The sequence below is a fragment of the Nomascus leucogenys genome, chromosome 25 (genome assembly GCF_006542625.1).
Source record: "Nomascus leucogenys isolate Asia chromosome 25, Asia_NLE_v1, whole genome shotgun sequence".
NCBI classification, from domain to species: domain Eukaryota; kingdom Metazoa; phylum Chordata; class Mammalia; order Primates; family Hylobatidae; genus Nomascus; species Nomascus leucogenys.
Window position 1 is genome coordinate 16,610,705 of NC_044405.1, and position 25,663 is coordinate 16,636,367.

Genomic DNA, 25,663 nt, shown 5'->3' on the forward strand with positions numbered 1-25,663 from the left:
TCAGAAGGACAATTCAATAAATGAGCTTTTCTGCAAGTTTGTCCCTTTGCAGCGGCACACAGGGAGCTATGTGTCCACAAGAGGAGACAAACTCTCCACTGACTGCTTTCAAAAGCTAGTTGGGTGGAGAAAAGTCTTGCAACATTTCATGACCATTTACTGGCTTAACACCTCAACTGCTCACAGTGGACTCCTGACCTGACACAATGTTGTTCCTCAAGGTCTCTCCAGGATTTAAATTCTGACATGCTAGAAAAAGCCATCCGAAGCCACTAACCTTGCCTCCCCTTCTTGAACCGGGCAAGGTTAGTTAGGGACATCAGATTCATGATGGGTCCCTTCATCAGAATCCAGAGGCCAAGAAGGCAGGAAGGAGAGACCACCCAATGGTGCCCTCTCAACTTGCTAACCACAAATCACCTTCCATTAAACAAACAACAGCAGACAGGTAAAGAGAGAGTGAATTCTGTGATTCTTCCTTTGCCTTCTGGAGATGCTATAAATACTGTATACAGTTCAGTGAAGGGAATAAGCAAAGTTCTTGCCAACAGACAAATATAATCAGCAAAAAAATGCATTTTGCATAACAGCCCCTTTGAGTGCAGAGATAAGATGAAGCTCAGGGCTTCATTATGTATTTAAATAGATCCAGCTTCAATTATCCAACGGCATGGAGGACACTTGGTGATTTCAGATAATCAATGGTTTACGTAAGTGGCAGGAAAAGGGAAATTCATTTTAAACACGAGAAATACTAGGGAATATATGCCAAATCTAGGAAACTAAAATTTTAGATAATTCAAGTTTATAGAAGCACAAGAATAATTGTAAAGTAGGTCAAACGCTTTCATTTTAAAAGAAAAAAAAGAAAGTTACCATTTTTTAAGAGGCTAGATAGGAATAAAGCTCCAGTGTGAATTCTGAAAAGGCTTTTTTCTTGTTGATTCTATACTCATCATATTTTGTTTACAGAAGACTTATTTAAGCTATTATTTTTAATATCTGTAAAGAGAACTTAAGGCCAGGCCATGATGGCTCAGGCCTGTAATCCCAGCACTTTGGGAGGCTGAGGTGAGATCACTTGAGATCAGGAGTTCAAGACCATCCTGACCAACATGGTGAAAGTCCATCTCTACTAAAAATACAAAATTAGCCAGGTGTGGTGGTGCATGCCTGTAATCTAAGCTACTTGGGAGGCTGAGGCAGGAGAATTGCTTGAACCTAGGAGGCAGAGGATGCAGTGAGCCAAGATGGCACCACTGCACTCCAGCCTGGGCAACAAGAGCGAGACTCCGTCTCAAAAAAAAAAAAAAGACAACTTTAAATTTAAGGTTTCCCTTCCCCACTGAAAATAGTGATATAATGGATCCCTCTCACCCTCACCCATGCCAGGTTCATTCTTTGGAAAAGAAGGGAAACTCTGGACTCCAGGAAGACAGACACAAGGAAAATAGGGGCCCTGTGCTGCAAAGAGGCAAACAGATGGCAGCCTGCCTGATGGAGGGCAGTGGCAGGATTCATCTCTGGCAAAGCTCAGTCGCCTCCAAGAAAAGACTCGCAAATACTGTCAACCGAAGTCTCTCCACAAGGCCGTTTACTATCTGTCCATGCTATGAAAGGTCCCAGTACTTCTAATGTGCACAGATGATATAAGCAGCTTTTTTGTATCTCCCATGTAAATCTGACCAGTCAAGGATCACCAGACATTTGCTGAAAGCCCCCAGCATGAAAGGCAGAGACTAAAGCACACAGGAGAAAATGTACTAGGAGAAAGGAGAAGCCATGCCTGAAACAGAGAAAGCTTCCCTAAAATCTACACAACCCTTGGAGATGCAAGGGAATCTAAAGCTATAAACAAGTGAATGAAAAGTACAGGTTACAATAAAAAGGAACAATGAGATTGAAAAGAAAGCAGGAGAGGGGAAGGGAAGGAGGAAGGGAGAGAGGAGGTGGGGAAGGAAGGAAGTAAGGAAGGGAGGGAGGGATGAAGGGAAGGAGAGAGAGAAAGCTTCTTTCAGGAATTTAAAAAAAAAAAAAAATTAAAATGTCAATAGAAGGAAATCACTATGAAGGATCAGAACACCAGCAAGGTGCAGTGGCTTAAACCTGTAATCCCAGCACTTCGGGAAGCCAAGGCAGGTGGATCACTTGACCCCAGGAGTTCAAGACCAGCCTAGGCAACACAGCAAAACCCCATCTCTATAAAAACCACAAAAATTAGCAAAGCTTGGTGGTGTGCACCTGTCATCCCAGCTATTTGAGAGGCTGAGGTGGGAGAACCATCTGAGCCTTGGGAGGCTGAGGCTGCACTCCAGCCTGGGTGACAGACTGAGACCCTATCTCCAAAAAAAAAAAAGAAAAGAAAAAGAAAAGAAATTGTGCTTGCTTTGGCAGCATATATACTAAAAAAGGATCAGAACACCAGTGATAAGGAAATGATGCTAAAGAGAAAAAAAGAAAATAAAACACAAACATGCTAATCAGAAATGGGAACATTATCAGAAAATAATTAAACCAAGGGGAAATGATCTCCAAGCCAAAATTCCAAATTACTCAAATATTATGCAAGTAAAACGTAGAATGAAGACTTTTTAAATATGCATCATTTTATAGGAAGTTACTACAGGTTATTTTCATGAAAACGAAGCAGCTGGTAATTCTAGGGAGGCTGTTGTACATGAGGCCCGGAGAGCAGCCATATGGGAGCAGGACAATGTGCCAGGGGAGGGCAGGCTTCAAAGGAAAACATCACTGATGAACAAGCTAACACGCTGGAGATTTAGAAAATATCACTGCCACATAACCAGGAAAATAAGCAATATGAGCCTTCTCAAAAAAAGGGGGGGCCGTCATTAACTACAGAAAAAAAAACAATTAAGAAATTGTTACAGAAAAGAAATAAGATCACAGTACACTACTTGACTCAGCAGCCAATACTATTTATATGGTCATAACAATGTAATAACACTGATTAGTGCTTTAATCCTAAATGTTCATATACCTATATGGGAAGATGAAGAAGAAGAATTTATAGCTAACACAGCTAAATGTTCATCTATCATAATAGAAGTATTATCTAAAATCCATTAGAAACAGCAGTATAAACATGTTAATGAGGGCAAATGCAAGAAAACAAAGAAACAAAAACATCAGCTAAAGTAGTTTTGTATAGTTGCTTCTAGGGAATAAGCCTCATGAGGCGAAGAGGGCAAAAGGAGGAAAATAATTTCACTTTAAGCCTTTTAATGTTAGCTGAATTCTTTTAAACTATGCTGGGATATTGATTTAATACAAATTTAAACTAATGTAAGAAAAGGAAGAATACGGTTAGTAACATAATTTGTATGATACATAACAGTATAGAAATTGTATAGGAAGATCTAGCTCAACCACAATTATACCTCTGCAGTGTGGGGAAACCTCTGAGGCACCCACAAGAAGGCATAAAATCTAGCTGATTTCCAGCCTTGTATATTCATTTTGCACTTCAACATCCACATTCTCCATTAATAGTCTCCTAAGAGGTAGGCAAGTGGGGCCCCTGCCAGGGCTCTGCACCTCAGGAGGTTCCATAGTTTGGAGGGCTTTTCTTGAAATTTTCCAAGTCGCCCTCCGTCTCCTGGAAAGGGAAGGTTTCAGGAGGTTTCTCCCCTTCAGGGAGCTCTCTCACCCTGTACCAGCTATTCAGTGTCAAAAAGATGCCCGAAGCTCTTGAACTTGAGTCTGTGGCTAGTGAGTTGCACCCACCAGACTGTGTGGTATTTCTTTCACCAGATTGCTTCAGACTGGGCCACCAGAATGGTGCTGACAGTTGATCCAGAGTGAGCCAAATTCTTTATATAGATAAAGCCTCCATAAAAAAATATTTGCCTGGGGCTCCACATATCCTAGAGTTGGCCCTTCTCCACAACTAATCCATGCCAAAATCAAAGGTAAATATTTCTACAGTGGCTGGCTAGGGGCAGGGATACAATCTACGGTGTGGGGAAAACAGGACTTAGCTACAGACTAAGTCAACACGGAAACCAACAAAGAGAACGAAGACCTCGCACTCAGCTTGTCATATCAGTGGATGATGTGAAGTTAAGAGGAATATAAACACCAGGGAAGATCAAATAAGGATCCCAGAGGATTTCAACAGTTTATTAGAAGGATAAAAGCCACAAGGATAACATATCAAAGAGGTACATTTAAGTTCTGAGTTGGGTTTTTGAAAAAAAAATCTATTAAAGTAAAATGGGGAAGGCCTTGTTGGGTAAGAATTGATGTTGAGGGTTTAAGATACCACGAGCTCAGTCTGAGTCAACAGTTTGATGTGGCTTTTAATAAAAGGAATTGACTCTAGAGGAAACAAGGACAATGGGAACCTCATTGCAGCCTGCATGGGGCAGACCACACAGAGGCTCATACAGGATGCTGAGCTCGTGGGCACGCTTACAAGTAAGAACAGGGAGAATGGCTTGGGAACCGTAGGCAGGGTAGCCCAAAGAGACGTGGCAGGAGGTAAATGAAAGCTGTTTTTAAGTATCTAAAAGGTGATGAGTAAGGATAAGCAGAAAACTTGCACAGGACTCTGGGGGTGAATATAGAAACAAAGAGAAATGGCAAGACTCACCAGAAAGAACATATTATCTCAACATGATGAAGAACTTTCTAGGACTTAGGGCTGCCTAACAAAACCGATGGTTGAAAGCTGGGAGATCTCCAGGAATGGGAGAGGCTTCCCAGTGGGCAGGCTCACCTGTTGGCCAGGGTCTTGCAGGGACCGCACCTCCTTTGCGAGGGGCACTGGGTCAAGATGCCAAATCCCCATTAAAGTCTTTTCTACCACAAGTCTACTTGACACCTCCTTATGAAAGATGATTTACAGGTTTTTCCCTAACCTAGCTGCCCTTGTCCAGGGCATGTGGTCATGACCTTCCTCAAGTCTGACACACACAGCTAGACATGGCTTCCAAGGTAGTTCTCTTGAGCCTGACGAAACTCAAGACCTTAGCCTTTTCACAGTGAAGCCACACTTAATTTTTGTAAAGATGCTTATTTAAGAGGAGCCCACGGAACTAGTCTTTTTTTCTTTGTTACTAAAATGGTAACTGTTAAGCGTTCGCTATCTGTCAGACACTTACCATCATTATCACACTTAATCTTCAACTCAACTTAATGGCATATGAGTTTCTTAATATGCATACAATACTCTTGCACAAGTGACTTTCTAAATGATGAGAAAACTTTCTATGGAAGGAAAAGGCAATCAATTCCTAGAGATAACATTTTCTATACCCCTTTAGATATATAACTGCATATGATTTTCTACTCTATCATCTTTCTTATTTGCCTGGTAGCTGTGTTCCCAAGGCGTTTAACAGACAAATTAATAGCTAATATTAGGATATGTTACCATTAAAGGTGGGTGAGCTTTTTGGAATTGTATGTGACATCCTAAGGTAATGAATGAATGAAGGCCCAATAGGAAGTTGTACTTTGTAGGTGGTAGGTACTGTCTCTGGCTTCAAGTTGAAGGAAAGAGCTTAAATTAAAATAGTGCAGACAGCATAGCACTTCTTCCATATACATGACTCCAACATTCCTGCTCATTCCCACTTTCCCCCGGCCTCACACATTTAAATTCCTTTTCTGCTTTTGTTGGTAACATGAATCTCCTTTCCATGGGTGCATCTGTGGGTATTTGAGTAACAGTGTCGAATCAGCAGCACACAGGCTCTGGAAACTGTGTGCACTGAATTGAGCCCTGGGGCTGGAATAACCTACAAATTACTTCCATAATCATGGCTGATCGCCTGTGCTTTAGCCTCACCCCTACACAAACAGGTTTCATTCTGATGCGGCTGCTCCAGAGTTACATGGATTTATAATAAGCAGAAGGCAGAGAATGCCTTCATGGTATCCAAACAGCAGTAATTTCCTTCAAAAGTTTCATTTTGTGCTCTATCCCTCATAAACAGCATAAAGATTTCACCATAGCAAGAAGACACAAAGGTTTTCAAAAACAAGATCTTATGTTGTCACATACAAAAAAGTTTACTTCATGTGATCTATTGGGTATTTACATTCTACTAGTAATTTTATGGCCATGAAGGTCCTTTCAAAAGGAATTCACATCAGAAATGTGTAAGTGAAAAAGAAAATCTTCTGATTCCACTTGAGGGTTAAAAAAATGTTTAAGGAAGCCTTTCTGAAATCCATCTGATAACCATCTAACCTATGTAGTAAGGCAAGAATAACCAAAATCAGGTTTCACTTTAGAAATATTTCCAATGAGTAGCTTAATTGTAGGAATGAGAAAAAGCTAGTCACTTTTTACTGTAGCCACTGACTCTTGCCCATGTTCTTCTTAGGGTCAATGGTAATAGGACAAATAGTATACTCAGACAATAAAAGGCTTTGGAGAAACACAGGCTTGATTTGAGTTGAGTTTGGGTCCAATTACTAGCTTTTGTAAGCCTCGACTTCAACAAATGGGGTATACAACACACATCAATGGATTAAAATGTGGATACATAATCCAGCTAACTACTGCTCTAAGAGTTACATGTGACTCACATTAAGATGGTGGTATACAATAAGGGCTAAGTAAAACATAGCCACCAATCTCATAATAATGTTACTGTTGCTGTCAGATAGTTAGACATATCCTCATTTGCAAGATTTCCAATTAACAATTAAAAACTATGTCAGCTGCAGAAAAACAATTTTTTTTTTTTTTAGATAGGGTCTCGCTCGGCCACCCAGGCTGGAATGCAATGGCGCAACCACAGCTCACTGCAGCCTTGACCTCCTTGGTGCAAGTGATCCTCCCACCTCAGCCTCTCAACTAGCTGGGACTATAGGTACATGCCATTGTGTCCAGCTAATTTTTTTTATTTTTATTTTTTGGTAGAGACAGGGTCTTTCCATGTTGTCCAGGCTGGTCACAACCTCCTGGGCTCAGTGATCTGCCTGCCTTGGCCCCCCAAAGTGCTGAGATTACAGGCATGAGCCACCATGCCCAGCCAAAACAATTATTTATAACATATACACAAGAAAATTTTCATGACATTATAGCATGCAGATTTAAAAAATAAGATACTCAAAGCATTACCCATTAAGGAAGGCTTAAGAAGTGAGAATGGGTTACAATTAAGTTTCACTGCAACAAACGACACCTTTAAGAGAGTAAAAAGCAAGCTACAGAGTAGAAAAAGATACTTGCAATGAATATAATCAACAGCAATGATATATAAAATACACAAAGAGCTGCCATAAATCATTAACAAAGAAACTCTGATGGAAAAAAAAATGGACAAGGGAGTAAAATAAGCACTTCACAAAAGATGATATTGAAATGGTCATTAAGCGCATGAATATGTGCTCAATTTCATATTAATATCTTAAGAAGGATTTTTAAAAATCTGAATATCAAGTTTGCAAAGATGAGGAATAACTAGAATTCTCCTAGGCTGCTAATGAGAGTATAAATTACATTAATCATTTTGAAAACTGTTTGGCATATCCTGAATATGTGCCTAACCCATGACCCTGCAATGCCACTCCTAGGTATATGTGTTTGTCCAACAGAAATGTAGACAAACATAACCTGAGAACAGGTACAAGAGTGCTCACAACAACATTGCTGTGATCCTTAACACCTGGGAACAACTCAAATGTACCTATGGAATGGTTGCTATATGTTCCAGTTGGCCTGGGACTGTCCTCGCTTGTACCTGGTATACTGGCATAACTGTTAATAGTGTCTACTCTCTAAAGTGTCCTGGTGAATGCCATCAACGTCAAAGGGGGTTGGGGTGGGGTAGGAGGGTTAAGAACTTCCAAAGAGCCATTCCTTCACAAAAGCAACAAGAACAGTGGTAAAAAATGGTCAAAATCAACTTTTTCACAATTCCAGAAATTAATCTAAGTTCTGCAACAATCTGAGCTGCATTTATTAAAGACAAATGGCTGAACCTCAGTAAAAACAGCAAGTTTTGTGATATTTTAAGTTGCTCTATTTCCATCTTTGTCTCCTCATCTATACAATCACATGAAAACCAGCTGTGTAGCACCACAGGAGGGAACAACCTTCCTCAAGTCTGACACATGGAACTAAACATGGCATTCCAATGTAGATCTCTACATCTTCCCCAAAACACCTTTCTCAGAGAAACATTGCTAAGCGACCTGTCTAGCAGGTCCCAGAAAAACCTCTTCACGAGCTTGTTGCTATTTGACCTGACTCAGACCTCATTCATGCAAACACTCTTCACTCCAGGGGGTGCTTGTGAAAAACAATTAATGACAATTGTTTAACACTGCAGTCACCTGAAGCAGTGATAACAGTCGAACAAATAAGAAGTTGACCAAGAAACTTGAGGAAAAGTTGGGGAATATGATTTCCACAAAAAGCTCTGAAAAGCTATGACACGGTCCTTGGAATCTGGAAGGCCACTGATATGGTTTGGCTGTGTCCCCACCCAAATCTCATCTTCAATTGTAATGCCCATAATTCCCACGTGTTGTGGAAGGGACCCAGTGGTAGGTAATCAAATCATGGGTGCAGGTCTTTCCATGCTGTTCTCGTGATAGTAAGTCTCATGAAATCTGATGGTTTTATAAAGGGGAGTTCCCCTGCACATGCTATCTCTTGTCTGCTGCCATGTAAGAAGACTTTGCTCCTCCTTCACCTTCTGCCATGACGGTGAGGCCTCCCCAGCCATGTGGAACTGTGAGTCCATTAAACCTCTTTTCCTTATAAATTACCCAGTCCCGGGTATGTCTTTATTAGTGGTGTGAGAATTGACTAATATAGTCACAAATATGTATAAGGCTGTCCACAAGCCCAGATAGTCCCAAGAAGTTCCTAAGCTCACCCTATGACTGACCCTACAGCTTGGTGAAAGCAGAGATGAAGGCTAAGGCAGAGATGAAAGCTAGTTGCCTGAGCATTGATCATGTGCTTGAACTTGCAAACTTCTGTTCTTAGGAAAGATTGGAAACTTATTGCTTCTGTACATTTAAGGAAATCTCTAATAATTAGCTGACTACTAAACTAGCTGAGCAGAGACTTCAGTGGGCACACATAACAAAGCCTAAATATTTTACAGATTTTAAGAAAGTCACTAAACAAAGAAGCACTATCGCCACCAATAATCAACAACAATAGCAAATCCTGGAGGATGTGAGGTGGATCTGCTTTCAGAGCTGCCACATTTATATTATTTTAAATGTACAATTTAAACCAAAAAAGTATGAGGCATGCAAATAAACAATACACAACAATAAAGTATGGGCCAGGAATGGTGATTCATGCCTATCATCCCAGTGGGTTGGGAGACCAAAATGGGAGGACTGCTTGAGGTCAAGAGTTTGAGACCAGCCTGGGCAACATAGCAAGATTCTGTCTTTAAAAAATATTTTTAAAAAATCAGTCAGGTGTAATGGTGTACGCCTGTAGTCTCAGCTACTTGAGAGGCTGAGGTGGGACGATTGCTTGAGTCTAGGAGTTCAAGGTTACAGTGAGCTATGATTGCACCACTGTACTCCAGCCTGGGTAATAGAGCAAGACCCCATCTCTAAAACAATTAAATAAAGTATGGCCCATATATAGAAAAAGAAGTAGTCAATAGAAACTGTCTCAGAAAAGTCCCATGTTGAGTATACTAGACAAAGATTTCAAGCAACTATTTTGAACGTATTCAAAGAACTAAAATAAACCATGTCTAAAGAAATAAAGTATGAGACTAATATCACATTAGAGAATATCAATAAAGAAATATAATTTTTGTTTGAAAGAACCAGGCCAGGCACAGTGGCTCATGCCTGTAATCCCAGCACTTTAGGAGGCTGAGGCAGGAAGATCACTTGAGGCCAGGGGTTTGAGACCACCCTGGGCAATAAAGTGAGACCCCCATCTCTACAAAAAATAGAAAAAATTAGCTGGCTGTGGTGGTGCACACCTGTAGCCCCAGCTATTCAGGAGGCTGAGCTGGGAGGACTGCTCAGCCCAGGAGGCTGAGGCTGCAGTGAGCTGTGATCAGTGCACTACTGACCCTACTGCTCAGTGAACGCAGAGATGAAGGCTAAGGCAGAGATGGAAGCTAGTTGCCTGAGTGTTGATGATATACTTGAACTTGCAAACTTCTGTTCTTAGGAAAGACTAGGAAACTTATTGCTTCTGTACATTTAAGGAAATCTCTTTCTAATAATTAGCTGACTACTAAACTTGCTGAGCAGAGACTTGGCAATTTATGAGACATGCAAATAAACAATAAACAACAATAAAGTGGGTTGGGAGACCAAAACGGGAGGACTGCTTCTATTGACATTATAGTAGTCAACAGAAACTGTTTCAGAAAAGTCAGATCCAAAATCAGTGCACCACTGCACTGCAGCCTGGGGGACAGAACAAGACTCTGTCTCAAAAAAAAAAAAAAAAGAAAAAAAAGAAAAGAAAAAATGGCCAGGTGCAGTGGCTCAGACCTGTAATCACAGCACTCTGGGAGGCCAAGGCAGGTGGATTACCTGAGGTCAGGAGTTTGACACCAGCCTGACTAACATGGAGAAACCCCACCTCTACCAGAAAAAAAAATACAAAATTAGCTGGGCTTGGTGGCACACTCCTATAATCCTAGCTACTTGGGAGGCTGAGGCAGGAGAATTGCTTGAACCTGGGAGGCAGAGGTTGTGGTGAGCTGAGATCATGCCATTGCACTCCAGCCTGGGCAACAAAAGCAAAACTCCATCTCAAAAAAAAAAAATATATATATATATGTATATTTTATATACATATATATAAATATAAAAAAAATAACCAGAAGAGCTCAACAGAAGATTTGAGTTGGAAGAAAAAAGAACCAGTGAACTTATGACAGATCAAGTGAGATTAAGGGATAGAATGAAAAAAAAATGAACAGAGTCTCAGAGGCTTGTGGGACTTCATCAAGCATACTAATGTAAACAGAACAGGAGTGAGCAAACAAGTGGAGCAAGATAAATGAGCAGGAAGACTATTTGAAGAAATAATAGCTAAAAAATTTCCAAATGTGATTTAAATACACAAACACATGCACACAAATGTACAGATCCAAAAGACACTACCCCATAAATATATACACATTTTATTTTGTGGCTACTAGTACCCACAACAATTTTTAAAATTTAAAAATGTTAAAAGATACATATCTGAAAGACAATAAATTCCACGTAAAGTAAACTCAAAGAGAATGATACCTAGACACATAATACTCAAACTGTTTAAAGACAAAGTCATGATCTTCAAATCAGCAAGGGAGCCTCACAGGATAAACAGCTGATTTTTCATCAAACACCATGAAGGCCAGAAAGGAGTGGGATTTTCAAAGCACTGAAATAAGATGGTCAATTAAGAATTCTATATCCAGCAAAACTATCCTTCAAAAATGAAAGAGAAATTAAGTCATTCCCAGATAAATAAAAGTGTCCTGACTTAGATAATAAAAGACATACTCAATTCAACTAGTAGGCTGCATTTGTGAGTGGGGTGGGGTTGGGGGAGGTGGCTTAGGTGCCTGAAACTTCTATTTCTTGTCCTGGTTGGTGGTTGCATAATTTACTTTATGATAGCTCACTGAGCAGTACACTTATGTTGTGTGCACTCTTCTTTCTGTGTTTTACATCACAGATTTTTAAAAAAGAAAACACAGATGCTTTGTCTTTATATAATCAAAATTAGCACTTTATATTTCTTACTTTAATTGTCCAAATAGAAACAGCTTCTGAAGCCAAAGCCAGAAACTTGGTGAAATAAATGATTTCTTTCCTCTATACCTTTGTTCCAGCCCCCTCCTGGCATGTTATATTCTTACTGTCCTTGTCACGCCACTTATACCTGCTCTTCCTTTAATAAGTCATTGGTAGGCTTTACCACATTATAAAGATTTTCTATGTCTGTCCCCTCTGTTATATGTGAACACTTTTAAGAAGACGAACTGTCAGCTGGGCGCAGCGGCTCACACCTGTAATCCCAGCACTTTGGTAGGCCGAGGTGGGTGGATCACCTGAGATCAGGAGTTCGAGACCAGCCTGACCAATATGGTGAAACCCCGTATCTACTGAAAATACAAAAATTAGCCAGGCATGGCAGCAGGTGCCTATAGTCCCAGCTACTCAAGAGGCTGAGACAGGAGAATTGCTTGAACCTGGGAGGCAGAGATTGCAGTGAGCTGAGATCATGCCACTACACTCCAGCATGGGTGACAAAGCAAGGCTTCATCTCAAAAAAAAAGACGAACTGTCAAAATCTTCTTAGTATTCTCAATAGCACTATGCAGAGCACATAGGAAGCACAGAGTAAAGGTTTGAGAAATTAATTCTTCAATGGAATCAATAAAGAAAGCCTTCCTACATAACACAAAAAAGTTCTTGCAGAGTATATTACAACTATTCCAAACTCAAAAGATTCCCTATCAAAGAAAATGTTAATCCTGAAGCAGTTAGCAGAGAAGTACCTTTTTAAAAAAAATGTTGAAATTCAAGGATGCTGAGGAGAAAGTTCTGAGCAGATGAGGAAGAGAAACTGTTTAGGTGATGCCAGTCATTTCTGAGATGTCATTATTTTACTTTATGATTAATATTAGAAAAGAACATATTATAAATAAAAATTTTTGACAGCTCAAATCATGTCTAAAAGAAGAAATTCACGATCCCTTTCTTAAATGCAACAGAAATGGTACTGAGACCACACAAAGATATCCTTCAACTTATGAGCAAGTTTCTCACATCCAACTCACAGCCCTCCTTAGCCTTCACTTGGAAAACTTCTGAATGTACCTATTCCTGGAATTTAGTATAAATGTTCATTTTGTCATTCACTGTTTTTGTTTTTATAATGAGCAACAGATTAATCTCACCACTGAAAAAAAAAAAAAAAAAGCAGTGGAGGGAGACTGGGTACCTAGGCAAGAAAAGACGGTAGCCAGTTCAGAGGTTTGAAATGCCCTGCAAAGGAAGTGCCCAACAAACCTGAAAAAGGAAGGCATCACCCAGGGAATTGCTGAGGCAGAAGACAAAGTCCTTCTTGGGGTGCTCGGGCACCGCCTGCACAATGCTGTTCTCCACCCAGACGGCGTGTTTGGGGATGCTGTTGTGGTCTATCCCAGACCTGCCGTCGCTCTCGTAGAAAAATAGCGTGCATCCTGAGGAAACAGAACAGGGGTGTGCATGAGTATTCAGTGCTTGGGAAACAAAAGAACCCATGGTGGAACCTAACACGTGCACCCTGTCAGAGGCTGAAAATCAAAGCACGTGGAACCCAGGAAGTAAAGAGAATGGAGCCAGGCTTGGACTCAAGTCTTGGATGGGCCTAAAGAAGGACAAAGATCTTAAATTGCAGCTTCTCAGCCTGCCCGGGATTCCTTCCTGCATGCCCTCAAGTTCTCCCAAACCCTTCCTTTGGGTTTTAGAATCATTCATTACAGGTCTCCTCACAGACATAGGGTCTTGTGACTCCTCTGTCCCGAGGCGAATACAAACATGGTCCTCCAGGCCAGAACTTTGCCTGGCACTATGTGAGGATTAGAAGTCACTACCATCCGATTAAAGCCCATTCAAATATGTCTCATATGATATGCAACCAGAAAAATCTAGAAAATGTATTTAGTTTCCAGACCATGCCCTTGGATAAAACAATATATAACACCAGCATTAAGTACTTTAAGGATAAGAAAAACAATGATACATTTTTGGTCTCACATCTATAATTTTTTTTTTTCTAGAAGCCAACCATGCCCTTGTTCCTACTGAAAGAGGAAATCTATGGCACACATACAGAGGCCTTGGAGAAACTGGAGTCCTGGTCCATGCATAATTGCACTGTGAAACTAACAAGATAGTAGCAACAGAATATTTTATAGACTTGTGGCAAGATGGCTGCTTCCATAGATTCCCTCCATTATCACCTAAACTTGAGGCTCACTTTAATAGCAATTATGAGCTGAACACTTACTCTGAACTAACTGAAATCAATTTCAGGGGAAGCCAGGGTATATAACTTTATGACTCTTCCTCAACTTCAACATAAGCTGTCCATCCATTTTCATCATTTTCCTTACCATAAACAAGTGCCACACTTCCTGTGAATTGCACAACCCTTGAAAGTTCAATCTATTCAGCTACAATGGGAATCTGTAAAGCAAATTTGCTTATATGCGATTAGTAGTGTAGAATGATGCAGATCAATGGAAAGGTCACACTGGTTCAAGGGCAACTTTTCCTAGCCTATAATATTTCACATTACCACAGAACAGCTGTTGAACTCTACGTCCCTCCACACAGATGAATGTAGCATATTGATATGCCCTGCCCATTCATTTCACATTTTTTCTCTTGGCACAGTTTGACCATGGGCTCTGCTTACGAGTCCTTATTGCATGGTGCTGCTGAGCATCATGATTTCATACTTGTGGTCCTTGTCTCCATAATTCAGCAGTCTCAATTATTCCTTCTACCCATTCAAGTTACAGTTGCTTCTTTTTTCAAAGGTAAAGCCCTATGCTAATGCTTTTTTGAAAGATAAAGTTTGCCAGGCACAGTGGCTTACGCCTGTAATCCCAGCACTTTGGGAGGTCAAGATGGAAGGATTACTTGAGCCCAGGAGTTCGACACCAGCATGGGCAATATAGTGAGGCCTCCTCTCTACCAAAAATAAAAAAAATTAGCCAGACATGCCTGCGGATCCAGCGACTCAGGTGGCTGGGAGGATTGTTTGAGCCCAGGAGGTTGAAGCTGCAGTGAGCCATGATCATGCCACTGCACTCCAGCCTGGGCAACAGAGCAAGACCCTGTCACAAAAAAATAAAAATGAAACATAAAGTTTTATGTTGCTTATTGTTAAAAAATTTTAGTGGAGTTCTGCACGGTTATTTTTATTTTTTATTACCATTATTTTTGTAGATATGGGGTCCCACTGTTGCTCAGGCTGGAGCACAGTGGCACAATCATAGCTCACGGCAGGCTTGAACTCCTGGGCTCAAGTGATCCTCCTGCTTCAGCCTCCAAAGTAGCTGGAACTACAGGCATATACCACCATACCTGGCTAATTTGTGTATTTTTTTGTAAAGACAAGGTCTCACTATGTTACCCAGGTTGGTCTCAAATTCCTGGCCCCAAGTGATCCTCCTGCCTCAGCCTCCTATAGTGCTGGGATTACAGGAGTGAGGCACCACACCAAGCTAATTTTTTTTAGTTTGGGGTTTAAAAGTTGCATGGTATTATTTAAATACATACCTGTAGAGTAGTCTGCCCCAACTCTATTTTTCTCAAATCCCAATTATTTTGAGGATCTCAAGGCTTTTCGCGAACACTTGTATCAAAAAGCAGAATCATCTGTACCTCCTATTTCCATGCCTTAGGCTAGCACAGATTAGAGACATAAAGAAATAACAAAAATGGGAGGGGGAAACCGTTTTCCTCTAAGTCAGAGGTTCTTATGATGGGGCAAACTTGGCAATGTCTGGTGACCTTTCTGGTTGTCACAACTTGGGGGAAGGTGCTATTGGCATCTAGTGGACAGAGCCTAAAGAAGCTGTTAAGCATCTATAATGCCCAGGACAGCCCTCACAACAAATAATTATCCAGAAAATGTCAACAGTGTCACTTTTGAGAAACCCTGCTCTAAATAGTTTTTACGACTAATTCAACACTAATGAAAAGTACATTCCTAACATAAAAGGAGCAACACACGTTAGCATAGGTTAAGAAGAGAGAAAGAAGCCTGTGGATAATGAATTAGGGGACACTCACAAATCTAACACATGCACCTATTGAATGTTGTATGGTCCTATCAGGTAATTGTTTGTATAATTTTTCAACTTTGATTTAGAATCATCCACAACAAAGCACCACCAAAGGTGATTAAAATCAGCTTTTACTCAATGATCAACTTGTTCCAATTTTAAGATGAACGCAAAGCAGCAAATCTGAGAACCACGTTCTCCCTGATGAAAGTCTGTTTACCTTCATCTTCCCTGGAACATAATCTGTACCTTCTTCCGTTGTCCATGGAAACACTCCAGAGACTAATTCCAAATGAAATCTTTTTTTAAAAAAATCAATTACTTTGCCTAGTGGGAAAGAATCTTTGGGAAAATAAAAATCTCTATCCCACAGTTCCAACGTGTTCTGCTTCTTATTTCCCAATATTCAAGCATTGCTAAGAAAAAGTCAGCTGCAAGACTTGCTTTTGAGCAAGGACAAAGCCCTGAGGATGTCAACAAATCCTGGGAACCCATCAGGATGAAGCAAAGAACTCGGTGGCTCTATGTTCTGGGCCTGAATTCCAACAGGTTGTGTCACTCAGATCTGCGTCACCAAGAAAGTAAAGACTCCCTTCCCTAAAGGGCCTGTGGGCTGTGCTCCTGGACACCTGCACCCTGACTTCTGTGTCATTTACTCTCTGAGGGAACGGCAGAAACAAAATAAACCCCTCTGATATGTCCCAAGTAAAAAAAGCCAACTAATCATTTTTATTTTACGCCACTAACATTGCTACTCTCAACCTGAGAGTGAGAATCCCCTGGTAAGCTTGTTTAAATCACAAAGTCAGGGTCTGTTGGAGGCTGAATTGTGCCCTCCAAACATCCTAAATCCAGTTAGCTCAGAATATGATCATATTTGGAAATAGGGCCTTTAAAGAGGTAATTAAGATAATACGAGGTGACGTGGGTGGGCCCTGATCCAATATAAATGGTGCTGTTATAAGAAGAAGGAATTTGAACATAGACAAGTAAAGGGAAGACTGTGTGAAGACACCAGAAGAAGACAGCCATCTCCAAGTCAAGGAGAGCAGTCTCTGAAGAAACCGACCCTGCCAACACCTTGATCTTGGATTTCCAGCCTCCAGGACTGTGAGATGATACATTTCTGTTATTTCCATCATCCATTTTGTGATGCTTTGCTAGGGCAGCCCCAGCAAACTCATCCAGGGCCTACCTCCAAATCTTGTGATTCAGCAGGTGTGGGGTACAACCCAGAAAGACCCTCAAGAGGCTGTGATGCAGGTGATCTTCGGATCAAGCTATTAAGAACTTGGCACTAATTAATAAAATGAATGCTAAGGTGGGCTGCTAAGGATAAGAGGCTGCAGCGTCCAGTGGTGTGCCCATCTAGGGGAGAAGCGGGAAGTGGAAGAGGAAGAAGCCTTTCCCCTCATCTCCTCTCACTCCCCCAGAACAGAGCAGCTGGTGTGATCCAGGCCCCTCAGACATAACCCTATAGCACCTCCAAGTTAAGCCAAGGCACGTCACACATGAGAAAAAACACTGCAGTTCTCCAAAATGCTTCCATACGATGCACATCTATGTCTCATAGGCAAGACCACTACGGCAAAAAATCATCAAAAGATAATGTTCTAGGAGGCCGGGCACCAATGCAACTGTAAACCGAAGACCGAAGCAGAAGGATCGCTTGAGGCCAAAAGCTGGAGATCAGCCTGGGGCAACATAGCAAGACCCTGTCTCAACAAAAAATAAAAACATTAGCCAGGCATGGTGGCACATGCCTGTAGTCCCAGCTACTTGGGAGGCTGAGGCAGGAGGATCACTTGAGCCCAGGAATTTGTGGCTGCAGTGAGCTATAACTGTGCCACTGCATTCCAGCCTGGAAGACAGAGTGAGACCCTGTCTCAAAAAGAAAAAAAAAAAAAAAAGAAAAAGATAATGCTGTAGGAATAGCTGAGCAACAAAACTTCAGAAGGAGCCAGGGCCTCTGAGTGACTTCATAGAAAAGAGTTATCACACAAGCCTTAGATCGTCTATTTTTGATAGGTGGGAGGGAAATAAAGTTCTGTCTTGCTTATGGCATTGGGATTGGCATTGCGGGTCTCTGGCACATGCAGCAAAACCTATATCCTGACCAATATCCTCCCTTCCTGTGTCATCAGGCATCTGAGCAACAGCTGGCACCAAGAATAATGGGGCCAACCCAAGTCCCACTTGTGCAAGGGTTGACCTGCACCTGCACATCACTACATAGGCATTTGTGTTCACCTCACTGAGCAGAGCTCTAGGCTGCTCCATGTCTCTAGGATTGAATGTTCCCAAACCAACCACAGTCTGTGAAATCCAGTATCAAATGGTCTAGTTTGATACTGATAAGCCCAGGCTTCTTCCTCTTGTGCCCTTCCATCAATCCTGTTGACCTATCTAAACTAGCCTGCCATGTATTAACCCTGTTTCAAGTCTAGCTTGGGACGAAAACTCTGTGTGTTTGAGAAGTGTTTTTCTTTTTAAAATATAGAGCTCACAAATATATTACATTTTCTAGGCTACCAGGACGTATGCAGATACGTGCATATACTTCACAAAAATGTGCAAAATGACAACAAATACCGACAAATACAAGCATGGTTATATGAACAGAAAATAAAGTGATCTACACATGCATGTCTGTATCTATATATACACAGTCAAAAACACAAAGTTTGACTATTAAACAGTGACTGACTTTTTCATAAACATGAAGGTCTATACAATCCATTAATATCAGGTTGAGGCCTATGAAATTAACATTATTCTACCCATTTTTTACCTTAAAAAATGGCAATTTCATAGAATTCAAGCTAATAAATTTCCCTCCAAAACAGTCACTTTGAAAGACAAAAAGCTGAATGAGTCCAAAAAGATTTGTTTTTTTTTTGGAACTCATCCTTTGAAATTGTCATCAAACCAGTTGCATATACGCCAAAACTAGACATGAGATGCTCCTCTAGCATAACTGTGAAAAAAGAAAATAAAACACCATTTGCAGGGGTGGGGATGGGAGAGGTACTAATCAGGGGGCATAAAGTTTCACTTAAGTTGCACGAATAGGTTCTAGCTTGTTTATTTGCTTGTTTATTATGAGCTGGTGTCTTGCTATGTTGCCCAGGCTGGTCTTGAACTCCTGGGCTCAAGTGAACCTCCTGCCTCAGCCTCCCAAAGTGCTGGGATTACAGGCGTGAGCCACTATGCCCAGCCCAGATGACTAGATTCTAGAAATCTGCCTTACAACATTGCCCTTGTAGTCGATAATGCCATATTGCACATTTTAAAATGTGTTAAGAGGGTAGATTTCATGCGAACTGCTCTTATCATGATAAATGTTTTAAATTAGTATGATTTTCAAATTCTGTATAACAACAACAACAAACCCACCCATCCCGTGAGTATGTGCACAACGGGGCACATCTATTGGTGCATTTGGCACATAGCCAGGGCCCTCCCGCTCTCACCTTTCAGGGACACCCAGTAGTGCTTCCACTTCCTCCGGGTGGCTGACTCCACCTTCTTGTTCTTCTTGTGCACCAGGAAGTTCTTGACGGCCAGGGCGCCGGCCTTGCGCACCGTGCCCTGCGCGGCGGTCAGCAGGATGTCCGACTGGCCCGGGGAGCTCAGGGTGCCGCTGCTCTGCTCATCGCTGTGCGCCGAGCCGGCCTCCTCCAGGCTCTCGCTGTTGGTGGTGCTCATCTCCAGCTCCCGCCGGAAGTTCTCGTACACACCCTGACGAGCCGCATCCCCGGTGGAGCTGCTGCCGCTGTCGCTGCCCACAAAGGCCCGGCCTGTGGTGGGTGAGTAGCTGGAGTTGGTGGCATTAGATCGCCTAGACAGGAGGTCCGTGTCGGTAGTGGCCCCTTCAATCCCACTGTCTGCAAACTCACTGCCCTCGCCTGCATTAACATCCTTGGGAGCAGAAAGAGAGAGCAAAGAAGACAAGCGTCACGTGGAGAAGGAACCAGGAGCTCCTGTGGGTCCAGCCAGGGCTTCGTAGCAGCGGGATACGCATAAGGCACGGCCACTCCCGACGGCTCCTGGACCAGGTCCTACTCAACCCTGGACCCGCACAGACCCAGCAGAGCTGCTCAGGAAACCTTCAGCTGCCCTCCGTGAGAGCAAGCGATTTGGAATGTTCAAGAAATATAAAAGAAATAAGGAACACTTCAAAGAGCTTATTATTTCTCTAAGATAATTAACGAATTGACAAATTCGCGATTGAGATTCTACCGCTGCCATGCTGAGAACCCAGCACCCTCAGCCTCATCAGCTTGCCCTGAACTCCAGGAAATTCTGCAGGCAGATGAGTTAATTGTTCCAGACGTAGGGGGTGACAATGAATAACTAGGTCTTTATAGCTGATATCTTTAAAAATAAATAAATAAAAGGCCTGCTTAGAAGTCTCTTTTATAATGGAGTGACTGAAAAGATAGCTAGTGCACCGCCTCACCCACTCACCCACTCACCCAGCACGGCCCCGTGTTCCAGGAGCAGGCAAGAATCCTCATCCTCTAATCAGATTCACTTCTTGAAAACAAGCAGCCTCTCACTCTGCATTGTGCTAAATAAGTGTGTGGGGCCCACAGCTCCATTGAGCTCTCCCATTACCTTGCCCTTTCAAAGCTGGGATGCTAGGAGGCTTGGGCAGGCTACTTGCTGCCCCAGGGCCAAGTGACAGCTCAGGGCAACTGCCAAGATACTGGGGGTATCAGTTCCCAGTTTTAAAACATTGGGAACTTCCAAAGCTGCTTCTGCTCTGAAGTTGAACATTTCCGGGACAGACAGGTCTGTTCTTAAATCAGTATCTTAATTGCTCTAAAGAGCTACAGGCATTTCCATAAACAATAATTAAATAATGGTAGTCATCAAGGAAGGATACTCACTGCAATATTGGACAGAACAGCTCAAAGTCTTATGCATAAGAAAGGAGCCTAATTGTTCTCCAAGGAAAAGAACGGGAGGCTGAGTCTAATATAGAAGATGCCAAAGTAATACATGGTTTGGCGGTTTCACCAATTTGGGGGCCTTTAGTCTCACAAATGGCTAATTCTGGTTCAAACACGTAAAAACTAACCAGATATTCTGAATTACCATACAAACGAATGCTCTGGGCTCCTATCTTTGCTGAGAGGCAATGGGGGCAGTATGAGCCATGCCACAAACTAATACTGGCCTACACAAGGCCCCAGACAGACACTGTGCCCATATCTCCACGAACCTCACTTAGTTCTAAGAATTGTTCAAAGTTCACCTTCATCATGAAGAAATACTAAGTGAGCAACTAAAAGAGATGCATAGCAAGACATGGATAAAAGAGGGTGGTGGGAGTAGAATGGCAGCAGGAGATGCTGGGTGAGCTTCTAGGGATCAACTCCATTATAAATGGAGCTTAGACCCCTGGGAGTTAGAGGGACTTAAGGGAAAGAAAGAAACCACGAATGCAGCTCAGATGCAGACCCCTATAACTGCTGGTTCCCACAGCTTTGCTATCTGCTATCCTGCTTATTAACATCCACGGGTGGTCATGAAAGACCTAGAGCCAATTGGTAAAAATCCTCTACACAAACAAGAAAACAGTTATCAACCCACATTTCTCCTTGGCAGGGACACTGACCATATGCTTCCCTCTTGATATAAGACAAAAGAAAATTTGACAATTGTTGATTATTCAGGATAACCACTGAGTTATACAAGATGAGTCCGTGAATTTTCCAAACTTTTGGATTCATTTTCATGTCTCAGTCCTTCTGGGAAGAAGGTTTGGTATGCGTGAAAAAATCAGCTATTAAGTACTCTCCTCTAAAATGCAATGAGGTGAAATGCTTCTCTACAAGACAGGGAAATTTAGCTACACAGGTAACATCCCTATTCCATAAGACAGACTTTGGTACAAAGGAGAAAAAATGATCCCAGGCATCCTGTAATTCCCAGAGCTCCAGAAGAGGAAGGGACTTGGCAAAGCCATCTCATTGATTAACAGCCTGTGGCTTAGAAAATCACAAGTCTGGTTGGTGGCAGATGGGAAGTTGAAACCTATCCTTCCAAGTACACTTTCCACTATTACATGGCGACCTCATGGCTCAGCTGCAGGTAGCACCTGACCAGATTCTGTCTAAATATTCAATCCCAGCAGGTCATGGTGGCTCATGCCTATAATCCCTGCACTTTGGGAGGCTGAAGTGGGTGGATCACCTGAGGTCAAGAGTTTGAGACCAGCCTGGGCAACAAGGTGAAACCCCCTCTCTACTAAAACTACAAAAAATCAGCCGCACATGGTGGTGCACACCTGTAGTCCCAGCTACTCGGGAGGCTGAGGCAGGTGGGAGGATCGCTTGAGTCCAGGAAGTGGAGGTTGCAGTGAACCAAGATTGCACCACTGCACTCCAGCCTGGGCAACAGAGCGAGACCCTGTCTCAAAACAAACAAATCAATCCCATGCCTTCCCCCTTTTCTTACCAACAATGGCTCTTCTAGCTTTTTTCAGCAAAAGCTGAGTGACTGTTTATCCACTTGCCTTGACCTGCCTGGCAAAAAGCTAAAACCTGCAAGTGCAAGAAAGGGGAAGGAGGATGGGAAGAGAGGATAAGGAAAAGCGAGGCAGAAACCCGAAAGACCAACTCTCAAGAGCATGTCTCATAAGAGTTCACTACATTGCCAACACCATCCATCCCTTTACAGAAGGCTCTCGACATCTGTCTCTATTTAAACTAAGAGTAAGGCCTCAATGGACACTCACCTCTGTATAAGACCTGAACATCTGCTCATGCCAACTGACGCTGTAGCTTTGCCATGGCCAGACTATGTGTGTTCAACTCTGGGACAACCACTAAACCGAGCAAGGAAGTGATTACTCCAGGTAAAAGACCTGCGGGCCCCAGGTGAGCTCGCATGCTTTGGAAGCACACAGCTCCGTGTCATCACCAGGGAATGCTCTTGTCATCTGTGATCCAAGACAACTCCACCTTGTCTCCTTAAGTGGTTATTCAGGCTCAGTGGTACACATGCCCCCACTGATATGTGACCCAGCCCATTGAGAAACGGATGCAGGTTGCCCAGCCCCAGCCCTTATTCAGTCATGAAGCTTGGGATGTCCCAAATTCCCAGAAGTCCATTCTCCAGCATTGCTGGAAATGGTGATGACCCAGCCAGAGGTGATACTCAACACCGTTCTTTCTTTCCTTCATTGTGTTGCAAACTTACTTAGTGGTCATCTTTCAGAGGGGCTCCTCCTACTACCCACCTGAGAATCCTGATCCTCCCCCCTACCCCAGAAGCACCTGTAAACCTCCCCAGTCTTCCCAGCAGTGAGGAATACAGAAGACTGACACCACAGAATAGTCCCAGGGGAGCCTCAGCAGTTTTTGTAGCAACTGCAAGGTAGGTTCCCTCTTAGAGTCAAATACTAAATTTTAATCAAAAAAGGCAGAGGACATCAAGGGAGATGGTAAGATCCTGGCTAGACAGAGAAATAATTCTAAACATGGTTCATGATCTAGCCGAGACTTCCAGAAAACAGCTCAAAATAAACTCTCCATGTTAGAACCACTCTGTTGAAGAGATTTCCGATCGTGAACAACATTGACGGGGCCAAGAGGCTCTTCAATCCTCTTCTCCCAGGACAAATTCTCTGAAGCCAGATTTTCAGGGCACTCACCAGTTTCCATTCCACTGGCAGCTTCCCCAAAAATGAATGTATGCACAAGTGGCCAGCTGTAGCCTAATACATACAACAGCTGTGGGCAAGAGTTTTCTTAGCATTTGAGCTGGGCAACAAATGCTTAAATGAGCTCCCACGCTAAAATGAGGGAGGCAAGAGGCAAATTCAAAGCCTGTTTTCACTGCCTTGAAAACTGGAGGGTCACGCAGCATGAATGTAGACTAATGACACATTGTGGTAAGGCTCCAGTTGTTTTGACAGGAGACTTCAAATACTACCAAAGGGAGAGGTTTTCTGTGCTAATGATGTGCGAACACAATTTTGAAAATGCAATTAGCCAGAAAGTGCAAAGGCTCTGGAACAATTCCAGGACCAGTAGAATCAATTGGCCACTTGTAGTTAAGTTATAAGTCGAATGCAATTAGATACTGTTTCCTTTGTCACTTGAATTTCCCTGATAGATCCAGCTTAGCTTGAATACACCTGTGTTAAGATGCCAACTATAATGCAGAATTCACTGAATTCCAGGGGGTAAAAAGATGTGGACCTGCAGAAACCCTGAATTAGAACTGTTTCTGGCTTGCTAAATTCTAACATGTCCTTCCTCTGATTTATCATCTTCCTAACCCCAAAATGTTAAGTACCCCTCACTACGCGCGCGCACACACGCACGCACGCACACACACACAGACACACACAAGAATATCATCTTTGGTTCTCAGTATTATCTCCTTGGTATTCTCAGTACACTCTCCTTTGATAATCTCAGTACAGCAAGTATCAATTCTAGGTAAATGACTCTGAACCAATCTGTGCCTCAATTTCTTGATATGTATAATGGGGAGAGCAACACATCTACTTTGTAAGACACTTTATAAGACACTGTGAGATTGAGTTAACCCAGGAAAAGTGTCTTAAACTGAGCCCAGTACAAAGTACCTGCTCAAAAATGTTAACTATAATTACGGTCATCTCTACCTTCAGCCCTACTTACATCTTGGCCCAAGGAGAGAAGGCATTGCCTGAACTCAGTTGCTAACTTCCTGCACCAACATGGAAGAAAGGTCTCTGAGAAACCTGGGAAAAACACAGGCATACCAAGGCTGGTGCCAGCCTAATACGAATTAGGCTTGTTAATTGTTCTCAGATTCACAAAACAGCACACTAAACTAGGAAAATGGTGATGTTCTCTACGTTGTAAATTAGTAACTACTGGTCACTATTACCAATTACTAATAATTGCCATCCCTGATTTGCCAGAATAGGAAATCAACTCTATTTTCCCTCCCCTTCCTTTCTTAGGGCAAAATCTCTATGCCTTTCTTTTTATGTTTCCGATACCCATTCCTTTTCTTCTAACAATTTCCAATGGGAGTGACTCACAATTTCAGCTACAAGCATTGGAACCAAAATTCTTACTGTTACTAAAAACAGATTCCAAAGTAAGTTGGCAAAAGCTTGAAATGTTCCTTCAGGTAACTCCTGATTGGAGACGCTTTATGTCTAAGTTAAATGAATCATTGCCTCTCCTTTCATCTGCTGTTCTATGTATGTGCTTATACCTTACGGTCATCCCTCCCCTCCCTCCTCATTACCCATAATAGATCAGAGACTCAGTTTTTTCTCTTCCCTTCCGAGTGCCACATCACTGGTTGAGCAATAAGCTCTCTCTCTCCTAACCCATCTTCCTTCCATTAATCCATCCGGCACACCACTGCCAGGTAAATGTTCCAGGAGCAATGTGGAGGACTCCTCAGACTGCTGTTCAAGACCCTCCCCCAGTGTCCCGCGTTAGCACTTGAGCTTCTATGTCCCCACCCACTAGTGAAATTGAAGAACTCATTCCAGGGCATACTCCCAACCTTTCTCGCTCCCAAGAATACTCACGTCCCCCCTTTTACTACAACCAGAAGACTTCTCTGTGCTTCCTCCAACTGCCATGCCAACCTCTCCACAGCATCTCCTCTCCCACCCCCACCCCACCCCAGCCACACTGAGCTCCTCATCCTTGCTCGAATGTGCCGTGCACCCTCCCACATTGCAACTCAGGAGCCAGCTCCCTCCTCCTCTCCTCTCCTTCAAGTCCCTGTCCAGGTCTGCCCTCACCCTGACCACCCGGTCAGAAATTGCCCCCCCACATCCCCCTCACCCCATCTTCCTCAACATGCCCTTTCTTCCACAGCACATCACTTACTTATTATGCTGTTTTCTGCCACACACACACACCCAC

At 42.5% G+C, this 25,663-nt stretch overlaps 1 protein-coding gene across 12 annotated transcripts in view; it reads right to left on the minus strand.

The window, feature by feature from the left end:
- TIAM1 (TIAM Rac1 associated GEF 1) overlaps window positions 1–25,663 on the minus strand; it is a 443,928-nt gene that overhangs the window by 117,179 nt on the left and 301,086 nt on the right. For 11 of the 12 annotated variants that reach the window (XM_030806062.1, XM_030806069.1, XM_030806064.1 and 8 more), the window contains 2 exons: window positions 19,238–19,685; window positions 12,994–13,166 (listed from right to left, as the gene is read on the minus strand). In XM_030806062.1, coding sequence (XP_030661922.1) covers window positions 12,994–13,166; window positions 19,238–19,685 — 621 coding nt within the window. Of the gene's footprint in view, window positions 1–12,993; window positions 13,167–19,237; window positions 19,686–20,242; window positions 21,250–25,663 lie in introns of those variants that run through there. The other variant, XM_030806073.1, reaches the window with a different exon arrangement.